Below are 19,399 nucleotides of genomic sequence, written 5' to 3'. Positions count from 1 at the left end.
AAGAGCCCCTTTAATATGGAAAGGTTGTGGGTTGTGATGAGATCATTCCAGGAATTTGAAAACAATCTGCTCTCAGGAGTCTGGAATGATAGAGGAGGACAAGGATGAAGATACTCCAAGAATTCCTGTGCAGCACGTGTAACGGGGAGAAAATGAATTCTCAACGCGATGACAAGATCTTGCTGCATCATGCTACTGTGTTCATCCTATTCTTTATTGATGATGTGAATGTGTTTATTGTGTAAAATAACGGTTCTCAAACTTGTTTGGCTCAAGTACCCCCTTTCTCTTATTTCTAAATTCAAGTACCCCATTTGTCCGACTAGAATATTAGAACATTTTTCTCATAATTTTGTGTGTTTTTGGTGTCATTTTGTGTATTTTTTTGTTGTTTGTCTGTTCTTTTTATTATTCAATTTATTTTTCTCTTATTTTGTGTGTTTTAGTTGTCGTTGTTATGTGTTGTTGGTATTTAAATTATTCTCTCAGTGTGTGTGTTTTTGGTGTCTTTTGTATCATGATCTTGTGTATTTTGTTCTCATTTGTTGTCGTTTTGTGTATTGCTGTTAATATCAACTATACTTCTCTCTTAGTGTGTGTGTTTTTGGTGTCATTTTGTGTATTTTGTTATTGTCTGTTCTATTTATTATTCAGTATATTTTTGTCTTATTTTGGGTGTTTTTGTTGTCAATCTGTGAGTTGCTGGTAATATTTAGTATGTATCATTTTTAACTAAAATGAAACATAAAAAAGACATATTTTCAATACTTTCTTTTGTTATTTTTCCTCCCTCTCTCTCTCAAGTACCCACTGTAGTGCCATTGCGTACCCCCATTTGAGAAACACTGCTATAGAGCATATTGATGGAATAAATAAGTGATAACACACATTTCGAAGAATCTCATTTTGTAAGTAAGTGGAATGTAAGAGGATTTTGTGCCTCCTGAATAGATTTATTTCTATAGTTTTTACCATTTGCGATCATCTCCAGATTATTCTTTTTAACTAGAAATAAACATGATAAAACCTCATATTTTGAATGTTTTTGACCCCCATTTGAGAAACACTGGCATAAATCATCTTACACTTCTGTCCATCTTCTTTCCAAGGTGACAGAGAAGCTGGTGGAGGTTGAGAATGAGACGATAATGAAAGTTGCTGATCTGGAGAAGCTGCTCCTACAGAAAGACAAAGACCTGCATCTTATCCGGGTGAGCCACAGCTGGAGCGATGCAATGATGCATGTCAGGCTTTTTTTTGTGTTCACAAAGATCACTTTCAGATGCCTGGGTGTAAAATCTCTGTGATAGCAAATTAGGTTAAAAAAAGAAATAGGGGTGTTTCAGTATTTTGTGGCGCTATGGTTTCATGCATTTTACTGCCCCCTGGTGACCGCGCAGGAGACGTATGAGTCGACCAACACCCAGGTCAACACCCTGAGGAGGATGATCAAAGAGAAGGATGCTGCATTCCAGAGGCACTTCAACATTGAGCGGCGGCTGCTGGAGCTCGAGCAGCAAGGCACCATTCGTTTACACAAGAAAGCAGACGGAGACATCGCCATCGAGCCGCTGGGTGTGGCCTCTGTCGGGGGCGGAGCCGTTGGAATCCCTCTGGGGAACATTGGGCAGCTGTCTTTGGGTTCAACAGTAGGGTTGATAGAATTGACAGGAGCTGACACCAGTTTACCGCCGGCCAGTGAAGCTCCGCCCCCTCCTCCACCACCTCCACCGCCTCCCCCTCCTCTGCCTTCTTCCTCCTCAGGTGACAAACTATGAGTCATAAGCATTATTAATCATTATTAGTCATCTGGTGGCACGTCATTGTGAAAGTTGACCGTTTCAGTTTCTGATTGATGTGTGTTTTGAAGCCAGACGATGAGGTCACAGCTGTGTTCCTGCAGCTCGAGCAGGAAAAGGAAACACAAAACTGGTTTCCTGTGTACGACTTCTGGTCGACAAAGAACAAATCATGACACAGAATTAAATGCCAATCTTTTGTCTTCCTCCAGGTCCTTCTGCACCAGTCCCACCACCACCACCTCTTCCCCCTCTTGCACCTCCTTTACCAGAAGCGTCTCCCTCTGTCATCCTAAGCCTCGGTCTGTCAGGTGAGCACTTACACAGTGAAGTGGTTTGTTCTGGAATGTTCATGAAAACTGGTGCAAATCTCTTTTTATTCACTTGTTTGTGCATCACAGCCATCAGAATCAAGAAGCCCATCAAGACCAAGTTTCGCCTGCCTGTCTTTAACTGGACCGCCTTGAAGCCTAATCAGATTAATGGGACTGTCTTCAATGAGATTGATGATGAACGTGTACTTGAGGTAGATCAGAACTTCACCCACAGACTCACTGTTTTGACCCGTATTAGATTATTTGTGAAATCAACATGTGTTAAACTAGGGAACAAAGAAGCTGAATCAGTTGATTTTTCTATTCAGCCCACTTAAAATAAAGCTTGGCTTCCGCTGTCCAGGATCAATGAATTGGAAGAGTTTAATCAATGATTAATTAAAGTTGCTGGAGATTAAAAAATAAAATAAAAATAAAAATCAGAGTTAGAAAACCATAAAAACACCCCTCGGTATCCGTTTACGGGACTCCACATCCCATAATGCAAACCTTCAAGCGTCAGTTTTGACCATTTACATCTTTTTACGTGAAAATAATCTTTGATTTATTGATCTATGAGGCCTACACTATGTCTTTATCTGGAAAAAACAACCGTTTTTCAACACTAAATATTGATAGTAAATTTGCAACAATTGATGAGGAAGCATTGATAATAATATTGCCTTTTTAGTTCTATTTCATCATTCAAATGAAGAAAAACCTCTAAAGCATGAACAAAGAGACACACTAAGATATACAGTGATATAAAAGGACCGAAACATTGAGATATGAGTGTTTCGTTCTGCTTTAATTATTAAAAATCCTCTCATGTGGGCAGGAGCTGGATCTGGAGAAATTTGAGGAGCTGTTCAAGACTCGAGCCCAGGGTCCAATTGTGGATCTTTCCTGCCAAAAGAACAAGGTAGCTCAAAAAGCAGTGAACAAAGTCACGCTACTGGATGCCAATCGCTCCAAGAACTTAGCCATTACGCTGCGTAAAGCCAACAAGACCACAGAGGAAATCTGCAAAGCAATAGAGAAGTAAGTCCCCCTCAATGATCCCTTAAAGTCATTACCAGGACAATCTAGAACACTGTTTTTCAACCTTTTTTGCATTTACTTTTTCTTTCATTGAAATAAAATCCCAAGGCACATCACCAACCGAAAATGTAAAAAAATGTAACTTTGGAGGCTAAGTTAACAATATGGAGTCATTCTTATCGAAGTGTCTTGAATAGGAATCACTCAAAAAAAATAATTTCATCATCTTTCATATTTTACAATACTTGATGCATGTTGTGGGAGGGATAAAAGTAAGTTTAAAAAAAAAAACATTAGATATGATTAGAAATACAATTGAACTTTAATCTGTTAAATTATATAATTATATAAAATATATAACTTAATATTCTATTTTCTCTGTATTTACTGTTTTTACTGTTTTACTGTTTTTATTACTCTGATTTTATTGGGTGGCCTGAAAGGCGCTTTTAAATCAAATTAATTAATTATTATTATTATTATTATTTTTATTATTATTATTTATATTATTATTATTATTATTATATTGATTTTTATTTTTATTATATGAATTTTTACAATTCAATTTTGTTCTGTATTGTTAAATGTAAGAGTGTCAGATTAGAATCAAAGGCTGTTATGGAGGAATTTGGTGTTCAAGAATGAAACAAATTTAGTTTATTAACATGAATGATGAGAAATGAGTGGCAGTTGTGTGCCTTTCTTTATTAATTAATTATAAAAAATGTATCTCAATTACATATTTAGTTCATGGCTTTTCAGCAATACGCTCGCTTTCAGTTGTTTAGCTGTGGTTAATACATTTGACCTGTTTTCCTGATTTGCTCCTCATTTGTTACGTACACCTGGGTTTACAAACATTGTTACGCTCTCCATCTCCTCGATCACAGGTGTCAAACTCATGGCCCAGGAGCCAAATTCAGCCCTTTGAGGCATCCGTTTCGGCCCGCAGAAGACACTAAAAATGATAGAGAAATCACATATTATTGTGTATATTACCAAATAATTCAGTTGTAGATATCTCAAACTCACTAATCCAATTAAAACTCCGCAATATTTTTAGGGGCCTGAAGTTTTCCCACACTTATATGACATTAATGCAGTCATTTTTGATCGCAAATTGGAAAGAAATCTACATTACACAAAATTGGTTACAAAATCATAATCAATATTGAAAACTACAGCACAATAATGTTAAAATTGGTGTGTGTGTCCCCCCATCTAAAATATGTGAGATCAAACTGGTTTGACACCCCTGTCCTAGATCATCTTTTGGTTCGTAACACAGACAATAATTAATTAGATTTTTTTAGAACAATTAGGTGAAATTGAATCATTTCCCATGGCACACAAGTGTGCTGCAGCCCAGTGGTTGAAAAACCTTGATCTAGAGAACAACACGCCATTGACGTACACTCTTACCTTTAGGTTTGACCTTAAAGCCTTGCCCGTGGACTTCGTTGAGTGCCTGATGCGCTTCTTGCCGACGGAGGCCGAGGTGAAGGTGCTGCGTCAGTACGAGCGGGAGCGGCGTCCGCTGGACCAGCTCGCAGAGGAGGATCGCTTCATGTTGTTCTTCAGCAAGATCGAGAGACTCACGCAGAGGATGAACATCATCACTTTTGTCGGGAACTTTGCCGACAACGTCAACCTGCTCACTCCACAGCTCAACGCCATCATCGCTGCTTCAGCTTCAGTCAAATCCTCCCCCAAACTGAAGAGGATGTTGGAGGTAGGAGGCTTTTCTCAACCTGTTTGAGATTAAACAGGTTAAACGTGTATTTCATACTTTTCTCCTTGTAGATCATTCTGGCCTTGGGAAACTATATGAACAGCAGCAAGAGAGGTTGTGTTTATGGCTTCAAACTACAGAGTCTTGATCTGGTGAGCTATGACCTACAATATGTTAGGACTATAATATGATCTATACTCTAAAACAGGGGTGTCAAACTCATTTTAGTTCAGGGGCCAAATACGGACTGGTTTGATCTCAAGTGAGCCACAGACTTTTGGCACAAAGAACTAGTAATTTCAACATTATGGTTCCACCTCCACCTATAAATGATGTGTAAAATATGTACAGCATCGACAATATCCAAGAAAATATTGGCAGATATCACTCCCTGCAGGCCCTGTACTTTAAATTTCCTTGATTATTTGACCAATTTTTATTGAATTTAGGGAAATTTTGTAGAATAACTTGAGGAAAATGGCAGGACTTTGAGAAAATTGAGAGTTTAAAAAATGACTGTCATCATATCATGATCATGGGAAAACTATGAGCCCTGTGAATATTGTAGAGGTTCATTGAATTTCTATATTTGGAAGGACTGAGATATCTACAACTGAATTAGTTGGAAATTTACTCAATGATTTATGCTTTCTCTGTCATTTTGAATTTCTTCTGCGGGTCAAATTGGATGCTCTGAAGCAGTGTTTCTCAAATGGGGGTACGTGTACCCCTAGGGGTACATGCTGGCACTACAGAGGGTACTTGAAAAAGAGAGAGAGAGAGAGAATGGAAAATTAAAAAATAAAGTGTCAGTCTAAATAATAAAAACGATAAAAAACAATTTATTCAGGAACCACTAAATCAGGGTTTTCCAACCCCACATGGGTCAGGACCCCATGTGGGGTAGCCGGGAGCTTAAATGGGGTCGCCTGAAATTTTTGAGAATTCAACATTTTTAAAATATTCTTTTTTAAAAAAAATAAAAACAACACACAATCTTAAACAATTGTTTTTCTATACTTTCCCTTTGTAAAATAGAAATCTAGTTCAACTGAAATGCAATTAAAAAAATAAATAAAAAAATCTGAGCTCAAACATTATCAAAAACTAAATCTAGAAAAAAATATCTTCGGAATCACCAGAAATTCTTGATATCCAAAAAACCCCTGCACTAAATACTGTTTATTTCCACTTATTTACAAAAATAGATTCTTTCAAATGTGTGTTATCACTCGTTCATTCCATCATTGTGCTCTATAGTTGTCTAAGCAATATGTTGTAGTTAGAAAAATACTTGGATTCAGAAATAAGTGAAAGAAGGTACTTTGAGCCAAAAAAGTTGGAGAGCCACTGCTCTAAAGGGCCGGATTTTGCCCCCGGGCCTTGAGTTTGACACATATGCTCTAAAATATCCCACACACCTCATTGTTGTGTTACTTTGTCCCTCAGTTGTTGGACACTAAGTCTACGGACAGAAAAATGACATTACTGCACTACATCGCTCTCATTGTGAAAGAGAAGTATACTGAACTGGCCAACTTTTACAATGAGCTGCACTTTGTTGAAAAGGCAGCTGCAGGTAAGTCAATATTGCACAAACTTAACTGCATTAAAGGTAAATTGTTGTTTGTTAAAGAGTCACTAAACCCCAAAACCCCTTTTTTTCTGCTGAATACATATGTATTTGGGTATGGACAGGGTCCCCACGGTCATGAAATTCCTGGAAAGAAAAATTATTTTCCAGTCTTGAAAAGTCGTGGAATAATTTAATTGCTTTCGAAAAGCTTTGAAAATATAGCCTATTTTGTTTTAATATTTAAAATCCAACTTTTGCTGTTACTATGGTACGTTAAGCAAGCCCCTTAACCCTAACACCTTGTGTTGTACATCGCTTTTAATAAATGTGTCTACAAATTGTAAATGTATAATCGTATAATCTTATAGTTAAACATGGTAGCACATTACGTTCAATAGCTGATGCATCGTTATTTAAAAATATTGCAAAATGGGTGTCAAAGGCAATTGCGCCATTGTACGATGCAATATGGTAGATACAGTACGTGATGGATACAACATTCCATTCCCTGTGGCATATTTCTGCTACTCACCATGGAACACTGTCAGACCTCGGTTTTTTGTGCTCTAATGGTCTTGAGTAGATCTTAGCGGTTCAAAACTAAGTGATGGAAATTTGGTAAAATGTTTTGGGGAAACCTGTATAAAGTAGTGCTGTTGATTGGTCCTGGTCCAACTCTCAACATTTTAGTCAAAGTATTTCAATTTGGCGTCTTTTGTTGGAAAATGTCAGAGTTACTGCCCTCTATGGGTTGAAACCCAGGCTATTACAATTAATTTTTGCTATTGGCTGAGAACAAGATCATGTGACGTTTTGGGACCATCTTGCGTCACAAACAAGCACTTTTATCCCCGCCCCTTTTATAAAAACTAGCACCTGTGGGCTCTACAATCTGTGGTGAGTAGGTTGGATTGAGAGAAGAGTGAATAGAGAGGTATATTGGGTAATGAGTAGCTAGTTAGCATAGCATAGATTGTTCATTGGAGATTTTATAGACCCCTTAATGGCCCACGTCACGAATGACGTGGCTAGTAGCAAAAACAGTAAACGCAGCTGGCTAAAGCATAGATAAACACTATATAAACATTATGACGCAAGCGGGATTGGCCAGCGAAGCTCAACGGCGGCCATCTTACCTCGGACAACTGACATTCTGACATTCTGACGTGCTCTACAGTGATCAGATTAAACAAAAATACCCTTAACTCGATGAAATATTGACGGATTTACACACAATTTGCCTTATTACAAATCTTCTTATACGTAGGTATGACATAGGATGCTTGTTCATGTTGAAATTGCCGCTTGCCGTTAGAAAATTGGTTGAAAATTGAACAAGTTAGGGTTATTTAAATAGTATATGCACCATTGACATCGATGTAATGAGCGGGGCCAGCTTTCTGAGGTAAGATGGCCGCCACGTTGCTACGTCGCTGCCCATTGTCTAACAGCACGGGTAAGTCATCTATGGTGGTTTGCCTCCAGGCTAAGCCCTGGCGAACAAAATACGTCACAATGTTTACAAACAATCAAAGTGTCTACAGCAAAGACTGGGCGTGTCTTAACTGCTCCAGGAGCCGCGCCCATAATCAAGGCATTTTTTTAAATTTCCCTCCTAGTGGCAGGTCAGCAGAAAGCAGGGGTTTAGTTACTCTTTAAAGTGTGAGACATGTGTGATACTAATAAGTGTTCTCTACTGACAACAAGTGTCCCTGGAAAATGTGCTGCTGGACGTGCGAGAGCTGGGCAAAGGAATGGATCTGATCCGGAGGGAGTGCAGCTTACACGACCACTCAGTTCTGAAAGGCTTCCTTCACGCCAGCGACTCACAGCTGGACAAGCTGCAGAAAGACGCCAGGACGGCCGAGGTATCAAACGGCGCAGGAAACAAAAAAGCAAAAACGACATGAAGCAAAGCTCAATCACACGTTGAGCTGGCTGACCTCTAACATCACGGATCATAACTCAACAGTGTTTACAAACACGTCTTCTGTCCTCCCTTCTAATTCTAGGAGGCTTTCAACAGTGTGGTGAACTACTTTGGAGAGAGCGCCAAGACGGCTCCACCCTCCGTGTTCTTCCCCGTGTTTGTGCGCTTCATCAAAGCATACAAGGTAAAGACGTGCATGTGTGGATCCTGCCTCACCTCCACGCTGTTGCTGATATAAGACGTTCCTTTTTGATTTTTTTGTTTTGGTGAACTCCAATGAAAGAAAGACAGAAAGGCTGCCCTGCCTTTCTGTCTTTCTGACACAGGACACACTTTATACATCCTACACCAATAACAGGAAAAAGCAGCTGGGCCTGAGTTTAAAGCTGCAGCTGTGGTGTTTAGACGCTGCCTCTGCTCTCTGCACACTTCCTGAGATTGTTTTCAGTCTGGATTAAAGGAATGGGTCAAGGAAACACACATCAGGAGGATTTCTGGATATTTGTATCCGTGCCTCTCGAAAAAGTAATGTCTTGTCTTGTTTCGCCAGACACTTAGGACAGTGACACCATTTATGTTCTGGTTTGTAAAATTTTTGTCAATTACTTTCATAAAGTCACTGGCAGAGTTTTTGGAGGCAAACTCAAGAAATTACATCAAGAATGAAGTAGAAACACTTCAATGCATCCATCTACTGGACTCCACGCTGGACGATATGGACCAAAATTCATATCTGTACGATATAAATATCGATGTTTTTAACTCAATAAAGTCTTACCAGAAAGACAATTATAGGTTAAATTTGTTGATGAAAAATTAATTAACAAACAGCTGCACGATATGTGCTACTTTTGGCTTTTTCTCCTGTAACGGACAGCACGTGTGAGTGAGTTCTGTAGTTTGTTTAGATGAAGTTCGGTGTTAGAACCCACTCAGAAATCCATCTAACTGTGTTTTTCATGCTAGTGAAAGTAGCGACTCGTAAAACGAGTATTTTATTACAAAATCAGCAATCAAATTTAAATATACAGTATATCAAAATATATGTTAAGGTTTCGTTTATTCAGACAAGGTTTTTCAGGAAATTTCAACTCCTGATATGTTTCGACTGTCAATAACTCAAAGGGACACGTGAATACCATCAGAAAATGCTTTGATGCTTTCCATTATGAGAGAACTCGTAGGGACACATCAAGGCATCTGAGGAAGACTGGCAGTTGGCAGTCGAATATGTCAGGAAATGACATTTCCTGAAGAACCTTGTCTGAATTAGCGAAACCTTAACATATTTTTAAAAAAAGAACACAAAGTGAACTTACTGGAATTATTACAAACAAATCGATGCAGGCAATATTGTAATTTTCTATATCGCCAAATTAGAAAACTCGATATGTCTTGAATCTCGATGTATTGTCCAGGCCTACGCCATATCCCACAATGCAATGCTTGAAACATTTCCGACAATGTCCATAAACCAAGTGTTTTCAGTAGAGATCAAAACAAACATTTCAGTGGGAATTTCAACCTTTTAATTCAAGTGTAATCACAAATATATAAGCTGTTATATATGTTTGGGAAATAAGCTCTAATTTCTACCAAGGCTCACCTTTGTTTACCTTCTGCTAACAGTCCATTTATTCATTCACTGCTAAGCTAAAGTACGTAATTCTTTTATAACCAAACAAGCTTTTGTCTTTATTTACTGAGCAATTGGCCGAGGAATTAAATGAAAAATGACATCGCTATGACGTAGTTTTAATTATTAATGGAAATTTCTAACTTCTTTTGCATAGAAGGGCAGCAGAAGTGTCGTTACTTGGATTTATTTGTGCTAGATGGTTTTGTTTGTGTGTGTGTGTGTGTGTGTGTGTCTCACCGGTCACGTTTTCCCAGGATGCTGTGGAACAAAACCATCTCAGGAAGAAACAGGAGGAAGCAATGAGAGAAAAGCTACTGGCTCAGGAGGCCAAACAACAAGACCCCAAGGTAAAGTCATACATCATGCCACTGAGCCCATCTAAATGTTGAATAAACTAACTCCAACCCTCTACTGGTTCAGGTCCAGGCCCAGAAGAAGAGGCAGCAGCAGCATGAGCTGATCGCAGAGCTGCGCAAACGTCAAGCCAAAGACCACCGGCCCGTTTATGAGGGCAAAGACGGCACCATAGAGGACATCATTACAGGTGGGACAGACGCGAGCACTCCTGAGCTGCAGACGACTGTGGTCCTTCACTGCTCAGCTACTCTAAAGTGCACGTTGTGCTACGTGGTGCAGACACACGCACACCTGGAGAACAGCAGACGATGCTTTCTGCATCACATGCTGTGTAGTTGCAACGACGCTAAAGCTGCAAAACTCCAGACGTAGAAGAACAAATGGTCATGTCCCAGAAATAGGGATACGCCCCATCAGGAAATAAGGTCTTATTTCACTTGCTTCAAAGTGCACCATGTGCTCATTGAGTCGTGCTTAGCATATAGCAAGAAGGCCCAGAGTAGCAGCATGTAGACCTGAGGTCTTACTGTGTGGACTTTGCCCGTTTTCCCTACAGGCAGAGTTATGATAAGTCTCTACATCATCAATAGGAGTGAGTGTGATGTTAAAGCCCGATATGTAACAACGACCCGAAATGTAATAAAACCTAAAATGTTACAATAATGTAACAAGATGCTGAAAACGTAAAAACTTTTTTTCATTATTACATTATAGGCAGTGTAATATTTTTATTACATCATAGAGTGAGTCAATGATTTATGGATTAAAGGGCTTATTGCTTCAATGTAGAGTGATATATGTAGTTGTGTATGCGTAAATATGTGTGTGTGTTTGTGTATACAGTATAGGTATATATATATGTGTGTGTGTGTGTGTGTATACAGTATATGTATATACATATATGCTCGTAAATATGTATATAAGTGAAGGTAATAAAAAAACAGTTACCAAAAATGTCAAGGCTCTCTCCACAGTATATATATATATATATATATATATATATATATATATATATATATACAGTACATACATAAAAAAGATGTCAGCATCTTGTTACATTATTGACCAGTTATTACATTTTGGGTTTTAATAAAAAAATAAATATTTGGGTCGTTGTTACATTTCGGGCTCTAACAAGCCTCCCTTCAATAAAGAAAAGACATAGGTCGTCACAATCAGACCTCAGACTGAATGTGTGAATGAATGCATTTTTTTAAAAGGAGATAAGCTGAGTTACCGTATATTTCTTATGGACCTGCTTTGAAAAGCATCTCCAGCCCCAGCAGAGCATCAGCTAACAGATGAGTTTGTCTGCATTTATAATTACTGTCTAATGATGTAAATGTGGCCTCGGGTTAATGGATGGTAACCTCCTGAATGTGAGCCTTGCTCTACTATCAGCTCTGTAACAGTTCCTGACATGATGGTGCCCTCAGTAGGTGGTGGTCCAGGTAAAATCTGGTTTGCTTCTACAGAAAACAGTTCATACATGACCTCCTCCTCCTCCCCCTCCTCCTCCTTCCAGAAAAACAGTGTGACTTGTTTGTTTCTCCCTCCCCTCCTCCCCCAGTACTGAAGAGCGTGCCCTTCACAGCCCGCACGGCTAAACGCGGCTCACGGTTCTTCTGTGAAGCCAACCTCTGCGACGACTCCAACTGCTAGCCCTCCCCCTTTTAAGGTTGTTCAGGTGTCCCTCCAACGCCTCTCGACACAACTGTGCATGCAGCATGTTTACCACCCACCCAAACCCACCCATGCACCCACCCACCCCACATCTCGCCCGACTATGAGCCCTGTTGACTAACATGGGCCATCATTGGTCGCCTGTGTTTTACCTTTATCATGTGTCTGATGATGGGAGTCAGCCAAACCTCTTTTAATGTATTTCATGACAGAAGAAAAGCTGTACAGAAAATCTGCTGAGTCATTCTCACTGCAGCAGATGACTGTGATTAATCATGCATGTCACATTCATTCATCCTGAAATCTGAACATGAAGAGGTTTGGTTAGTTTTCTGATCAATGTTTTTGTTCAATGACACTAACTTGTTTGGTGTTGGTTTTCCCGCTAATATTTCATTCTTCACCCCCCCCCCCCCCCCCACCTCCCACCTTCACCCCCACCTCAGCTGAAAGGAAGATTATTGACAGTATTTTCCACTCCTAACATTGGGTAAGATGAAGGCCTCGTCTGCTCGGTTCCCGTGTGCAGCTTCAGCTACGTCAGCTAGCGCTTCAATTGATTAATGAACTAATGAGATCTGAAGGAGTTGTTTGTTTAAAAAAAAAACAGTAAATGCTGCACACTGATGTGTTACGTACATTTCGTCACCCTCATAACAAAAGTGCTTAATTTGTGCCGTTTTGAGATTTTATGTTACCCTCATTGGTAACAGTTTAAAATAAATAATCCCGTAGTTAACTTTAGTTAAGAAATTATTAAACATTAATTAACAGTTTAATAATGTCATAATAATCATTATAATGTATTAACTAACATGCCAGGGAAAGCATTAATAAGCAGTTAATTAATGCTTAGTAATTCAAACATTACTAAGCATTAATACATGTTATATAATGTAATTAGCTATCCTTTTATAACATTAATTAACAGTTTAATAATATTATTATAATAATTATCATGTATTAGCTAGCATTAACTAACATACCAGTTAATAGGCCGTTAATGAATGCTGAGTAATTCAAACATTACTAAATGTTATATACTGTAATGTAATTAGTTATCCTTATGGATGCATCACTTATTACTATAATAGTAAACGTACTGACAGTGTTTATTAGGAGTGTGTATGTCAATGTCATCACCATAGCCCTTAACTAACCTTCAATAATGATATAAACCTTAATAAATGTATAGAAGTTCATCATGGATCAATACAATATACTGATTCTGGATCAGTTTCAAAAATCAAAGACTATCTCTCACTATTGGTGACATTTAAAAGATTCTTATTTTTATGAAATATGACTCAGTTATGTCAGGCTGGTTTAATCCGGATCAGATGCAGATTACACATTTGATAGCGATTTAAAAAGGAAACACAAAAGGGGGGAGGGGCTTGGCTGTCCAGTAGAGCTGGGCGATATGGACCAAAATTCATATCACAATACTTATTCTTAAAATGGCGATATGCGATTTATTAATCAATATTTTTAACTCGATAAAGTCTGACCAGAAAGACAATTCTGGATTAAATTTGCTGATGCAAAATGCCACACAGGGGCATTTATTAATAAATAGCTGCACATGTTCCACTTTAGTCTTTTTCTCCTATAGGGACAGCACGTGTGAGTGAGTTCTGTGGTGTGGCTTGTTTAAGGGAAGTTCTGGGTTAGAAACCCATCTAACTGAGCTTTTCATGCTGTTCTGAGAAGTAGAGAAATCAGCAACTCCTAAAATCAGTATTTTCATACAAAATAAGCTATAAAATAAACATTGTTTTAGGCAATATTGTATTTTTCTATATCATCAAAATAGAAAACTCGATATGTCTTGAATATCGATATATTGCCCAGTACGACTGCCCATACATGTGGACCTAGTGTATTGTTATTAATGGAGATAGAAATGTCCTAAAACCTTTAAAGTGTGACTGATTATGGTATTATGATCAGGATTACTCATCCAGATTACTGCCAATATCTGGCAAGGAGGTTATTTTTATTTCTATATTATATATTATTTTATTTTTAATGATTAAAAAAAAAAAAAAAAAAAAACATGAATTAGGCATAAAATCCCAAAATGGCCAAAAATTACTGAGGCCCTTATGTTATCAGGGTGAAGATTTGCATCTTTAGAATCATCATCATCATCATCCCTTGATGTTATTTGTCGCATGCTGTCCAGTGTTTGTTTACCAGTCATGTCAACAATGTGTATCATGTTTGTCTTTGTTCACGGTGCGTTAGCAAAACAGCAAACGGGTCAACAAGCTCTCACACACACACACACACACACACACAGAGAGCTTGTTGACCGCTGTCCTGTCACTGTAATGTAAATGTGAGCTTTGTTCCAAACCTGCTGCTACAGCTTTGTTGGTGTCACTGAATCCCCAAAGTCTTGAATTTTGCCATTTTGTGTTTCTCTATTTACGGCTTCAACCCAAGGTTATGGGGATGATGCATCAAACACACCAGATAGAAAGTTTGATAGTCTGAAATATACCAATTTTAACACTGTTTTCATTTTATTAGATACATCAGATATTAAATCTGAGCAATCTAATGCTGAAATGCAATCGAGTGGGCCGAGCCAGAAAAATACGGATTTTAAAAGGGTTAAAAGAGCAATTTCAACATTTTTGAAGTCATGTTAAGATTTCCAAAAACGCAATAGAATAAAACAAAAATAAATAACATAATTCAAGGAAATATTTTTTTGTGAAATTTGAGTGTTTTTGAAAACAAAAAGAGTTCTGGAAAACAATTAGCAATTAAAAATGACGATAATTGTGTATTTATGAGCAGAGAGAAATCATAATTCCCCGTATATATTGGGGAGGGGGGGGGCCTCCCCAATATAAATTCGGCCACTGTTTCATTGCCGGCAAATTTTAAATATTTAGCTCAGTTTCATTTGAGACAGAAATTCATGTAAAACAGCATGCTCTACATAATTGTTAAAAATGTGTACACATGAAAAATAAATCCAAATCCAAATGTTAAATCTAAATCTAAATGTAAATATTAAATATAAATGTATATGTAAATTATATTTTTAATGTAAATTTTAAATATGTTAAATCAAAATCTATATGTTGAATTTAAATGTTAAATCAAAATCCAAATGTTAAATCAAAATGTCAAATCTGACATTTAGATTTTAGATCTGACAAAAATAAAGAATCTAAATTTAAATGTAAATTATATCTAAATGTAAATGTTAAATCTAAACCTAAATATTAAATCTAAATCCAAATATTAAATCTAAATCTAAATATTAAATATAAATGTACATGTAAATGTTAAATATAATGTTAAATCAAAATGTATATGTTGAATGTAAATGTCAAATAAAATGGTAATTCAAAATCTATGTTGAATTTAAATGTTAAAAAAATCTAAATGTTAAATCATAATCTAAATGTCAAATCTGACATTTAGATTATGATATTAGATCTGACAAAAATCAAGAATCTAAATCTAAATGTTAAATGTAAATCTAAATGTTAAATCTACATCTCAATGTTAACTTGCTCCCCAAGTGGAAGGCTAAATGTTTAGACATTATGCAACGTGAGCAGGTCAGCACCTGTCAATCATGTTTAGGTTGTTACTGTAATAAATCACACATAAGAGGTTTCTGTCTCTTAGTTTACCTTCAGTGTTATAAACAAGGTGAACCATGTGACAGAAACCCACCCCTCCAGTCAGTGTACCTAATAATATGGAAAACAAGTGTTGTTGTTTACCGTCACAGAGCAAAAGCAACAAAGGCAGTTGGTAAAAGTGAGTTTAGAACCAGTGACCTTTCTGTCCTCTAACGCGTGTTCCCCCTCCCTACTCACAGATCTACGAAACCAGCCTTTCCTGCGAGCTGACGCGTTGATCCGGAGCGGTTGGAAGAGACCTTAAACCACTTATCCGTCACTTATCCTCCCCTTCCTCAACTAGAACTCCTCCTCCTCCCTCCATGTCATCCCTGAGGCTGCACATCACACAGACTGAAGCGGGAGCAGGACAGACGCCCTAATGTTTTATTAGCTGGGTAATTTATTTATTTATGGAGGCCCTACACAGCAGCACTACTTCTCACAGATCAGAGTCAGACGACCCAAGGAGCACAAAGAAGGAAGACCTAAAGTCTGGCAGCGTGTGCATGGCGCGTTCTCTGAAGGATTTGCCTCCAAAACTATCGTTTCCTGCCGATATGACGGCTGTAGAAGGACTGGGAGGTAATGGTTTGATTCCTGCTGCTGGGACAGGTTGAAAACCATCTTCGTGCTACAAGCGCTCAACGTGACAGGACGTTTGCAGATTGAGTGGTGACGTTGCACAACGAGTGGTGACGTTGCACCGATGGATCGAGTGGAGATGCTGACGATTGTATCTTGAAGGAAAGATTTTTCCCTGGTTCTTCTGAAGACGCTAGTCAAACCAAAAACTCATGTTTTTTTTTGTTACAAAAGTGCCTTTTTTTGTAAAACAGTGTTATTATTATTCATGAGTCAACCACAGTCTTTGTTTTGTATTTTTTGTTTTTTTAAGCTTCGTAATCAAACATAACTGCCTTATACTGACAAATAGTATGTACTGTAAGTAAGTTGAAGTTTCAAGCCTTCAGAGCAGGGTTGGGGTCAATTAATTAATCGATGATTAATTACAGTGAATGCGTAATTTAAAAAATATGTTGCTGTCGTAATCATAATTACATTGTAATTGAGTTTAGACAATTGACTTTGTAATTGTAATTCCCATGAAACACAAAACCTGGGAACCATGTTACAGTTCTATGTACAGTTCTCTATACAAATGTTAATTAAAATGTCTTACATCAAGCTTTCACACATTTTACCATTAAAAAAACATTTAAATCAAGAGTTATATTGACAGAAAAAAGGCAGACACCCACACCAAAAATATTAAAATATTAATAAAATATTTTCATTGATTAGGAAATGTAACAAGGCAACCAATAGATAGGAAATAAATTATATATATATTTGTTTTTAGTGTGTTTTACAGCTGATTTAGGACCTGTTATCATAAGAGATGCTAACAGAATGCTAACACAAGAGGAAGATCACATTTATTTTTAGGTTATTTATTTCAGGCTCAGTAATTGTAATGAAACTTTAGTAATTGACTTTCAGGGGGGAAATAATTGTAATTGGGTTAAAATGCTAGCTGCTGTTCTCGTAATTGAACATGAGTAATTAAAAACATAATTGTACCGGGGGAAAAAAAAAATTGTAATTGACCCCAATCCTGCTTCAGAGCAAGCCTAGCTTTTTTTTAGGTTTGCATGTTCTCCTGCTTCCATGAAACATGTATTTCAAACGGACTTTTCAACAGGTTGACGACACTTCCCGTTGCTACACATAACGGTAACGGTTTGGGAAGTGACAAATATTCAAAAAAACGACATTATTTGATGGTGCCTTTTTTGAACATGCGTCTGATATAAAGGATGAATTCCTGCTTACAGCTGTCGACACAAAGAGCATAACATTGTATAATATTCACCTTGATCCGGATCATTCTTACATTAAAACACTACTATCAGATGGACATTCATAAAAAAAAAATGTAAATTCAATTTATAAAATTAAACATTTTAGAAAAATGTATCTTTGGTATTGACTGAAAGATGACACTTTGTGTTGAATAAATATGATGAATCATGATAAATATGGAGAACATTCATTGTGAGTTTTTTTTTTTTTTTTAATTATTTAATATTTATTTTGAAATAACAAGAGATGATGTCTTGATGTTCTCCGGTGTTAAAATAAGGACTGCTTTTATTCTCTTGCAATGACAGACGGGGACATTCAACATTTCTACTATAAAAATCAATTTAATTTCTTATATCAAAAGAAAAAGAATCATAACAAAACGATGAGACTCGGTGTACGAGTTTTGCCATTAAAACAAAATTCTCCGACTGCAATGCGATCGCTCAAAATTTGACATTGTCATTTGAACGTTGAGCTGAGCAGGATGTATGAAAAAAAAAAAAAAGTAAATGTGATGAATACTGTTAACTATGAGTGAAGCCAGAGTTTGCACTATGTTGTGTGTGCGAGTGAACCATGCAGTGATGAGTTCAGTTCAATGCAACAGCTTTAAGGGACTAAAAGGGACTTAAGAGACTAAAAAACACCAGGCAGACAGATGCAAACAGATGCAGGAGGTGAGGATTAGCAGCGAAACAAAGTCATTGTAGAAATAACAGGAATGCTGATCTGCTCCTTTTATCTGAATGCACTGAATTTCACACACACGCGCGCGCGTCAACATCCAGTAAAAACACATGGAATAAAAATCAATTTCATCTCCCAGACGAGTACGTACCATCAGAACCTGCCTGTTCTTTCAATGTCGAAACGAGGGACAGATGCTGAAATGACTGCGTGGGATGTGGTCGGATGATGGCGGGAAAACCCAAACCCCTGGGAGGAAAAAAAAAAAAAAGGATCCAGCACCTACAGTAGATCAAAGCCAAGGCCACGGATATCCATCCCAGACACCACCATCCTGGAATGTGGACTTTTATTACAATCATTTTTAATCCGGCGCTGGCTGGCGCACTGCCAACGACTCATTCATGGCTGACACACGAAACAACATCAGACGATGATTTAAAAAAAAAAAAAAAAAAAAAACTGCTAAAAAGTACAGACTGCTATTTGTTACCGACGTTTTGTTATCCTGGGTATATTTTCAAAGACACTTTGTTAATAGGTTCATATATATGGAAATCTCTATATATACGTCTATATATAGATTTAGTCTGCGCGCGGAGGTAAAAGACAATCACTTGAATGTTTGTCCTAATGACGACAAATGGGACATTAGAGTTCTCCTCGTGTGCAGTCAAACACATCCTCAGTAAACGTACAAACACACACTGGAAACGCTAAAGGTTGAGCCCGAAACCAGCATCCAGGAATCATCCAGTGAGCGCCGACTCATCTCATCTCATCTCCGCTCTCTCGTCTCAGCTCATCGACTACTAAAAGACATCGTCAGCAACATTATTCTAAGATGGAATGACATTAGTCGAGTTTCCCCCTGTACAATTCTTACAAAAATAAAGAAGTTCACTTTGTTCCACAGCTGTGTGTATATCTCTCTTCTCTCCTACATCAGCACAGAGGTAGTGGCTATATGCGTGAGAGTGGAGGAGGGGGGGGTGGTGGTGGTGGGTTAGGGGGTGGTTTGGGGGGGGGGGGAGAAACATTAAGGACTGAGTAAATGTTTAGAAAATGAATCCTTTTCCATCACCAGAGGAATTATTTGTGTCAAAGAACAAAATATAA

General features: G+C 37.7%; 1 protein-coding gene across 5 annotated transcripts in view; it reads left to right on the top strand.

Annotated features, from left to right (window-relative positions):
- fmnl3 (formin-like 3) overlaps positions 1-16,868 on the top strand; it is a 28,542-nt gene extending 11,674 nt beyond the window's left edge. For 2 of the 5 annotated variants that reach the window (XM_028452838.1, XM_028452833.1), the window contains 14 exons: positions 1,110-1,211; positions 1,401-1,764; positions 2,012-2,110; positions 2,201-2,325; positions 2,952-3,154; positions 4,583-4,886; positions 4,958-5,038; positions 6,336-6,465; positions 8,170-8,330; positions 8,475-8,576; positions 10,286-10,378; positions 10,452-10,575; positions 11,959-12,066; positions 15,925-16,868. In XM_028452838.1, the coding sequence (XP_028308639.1) occupies positions 1,110-1,211; positions 1,401-1,764; positions 2,012-2,110; positions 2,201-2,325; positions 2,952-3,154; positions 4,583-4,886; positions 4,958-5,038; positions 6,336-6,465; positions 8,170-8,330; positions 8,475-8,576; positions 10,286-10,378; positions 10,452-10,575; positions 11,959-12,050 (1,980 nt within the window). In that variant the 3' untranslated portion in view covers positions 12,051-12,066; positions 15,925-16,868. Of the gene's footprint in view, positions 1-1,109; positions 1,212-1,400; positions 1,765-2,011; positions 2,111-2,200; positions 2,326-2,951; positions 3,155-4,582; positions 4,887-4,957; positions 5,039-6,335; positions 6,466-8,169; positions 8,331-8,474; positions 8,577-10,285; positions 10,379-10,451; positions 10,576-11,958; positions 12,067-12,517; positions 12,562-14,522; positions 15,061-15,924 lie in introns of those variants that run through there. The other 3 variants (XM_028452837.1, XM_028452834.1, XM_028452836.1) reach the window with 3 other exon arrangements.
- Positions 16,869-19,399: the final 2,531 nt, after the last annotated feature.

This window comes from Gouania willdenowi, chromosome 7 (assembly GCF_900634775.1).
Source record: "Gouania willdenowi chromosome 7, fGouWil2.1, whole genome shotgun sequence".
Classification (NCBI taxonomy): Eukaryota; Metazoa; Chordata; class Actinopteri; order Blenniiformes; family Gobiesocidae; genus Gouania; species Gouania willdenowi.
The sequence above is the reverse complement of the archived record's forward strand: the minus strand, read 5'-3'. Positions and strand labels throughout refer to the sequence as shown.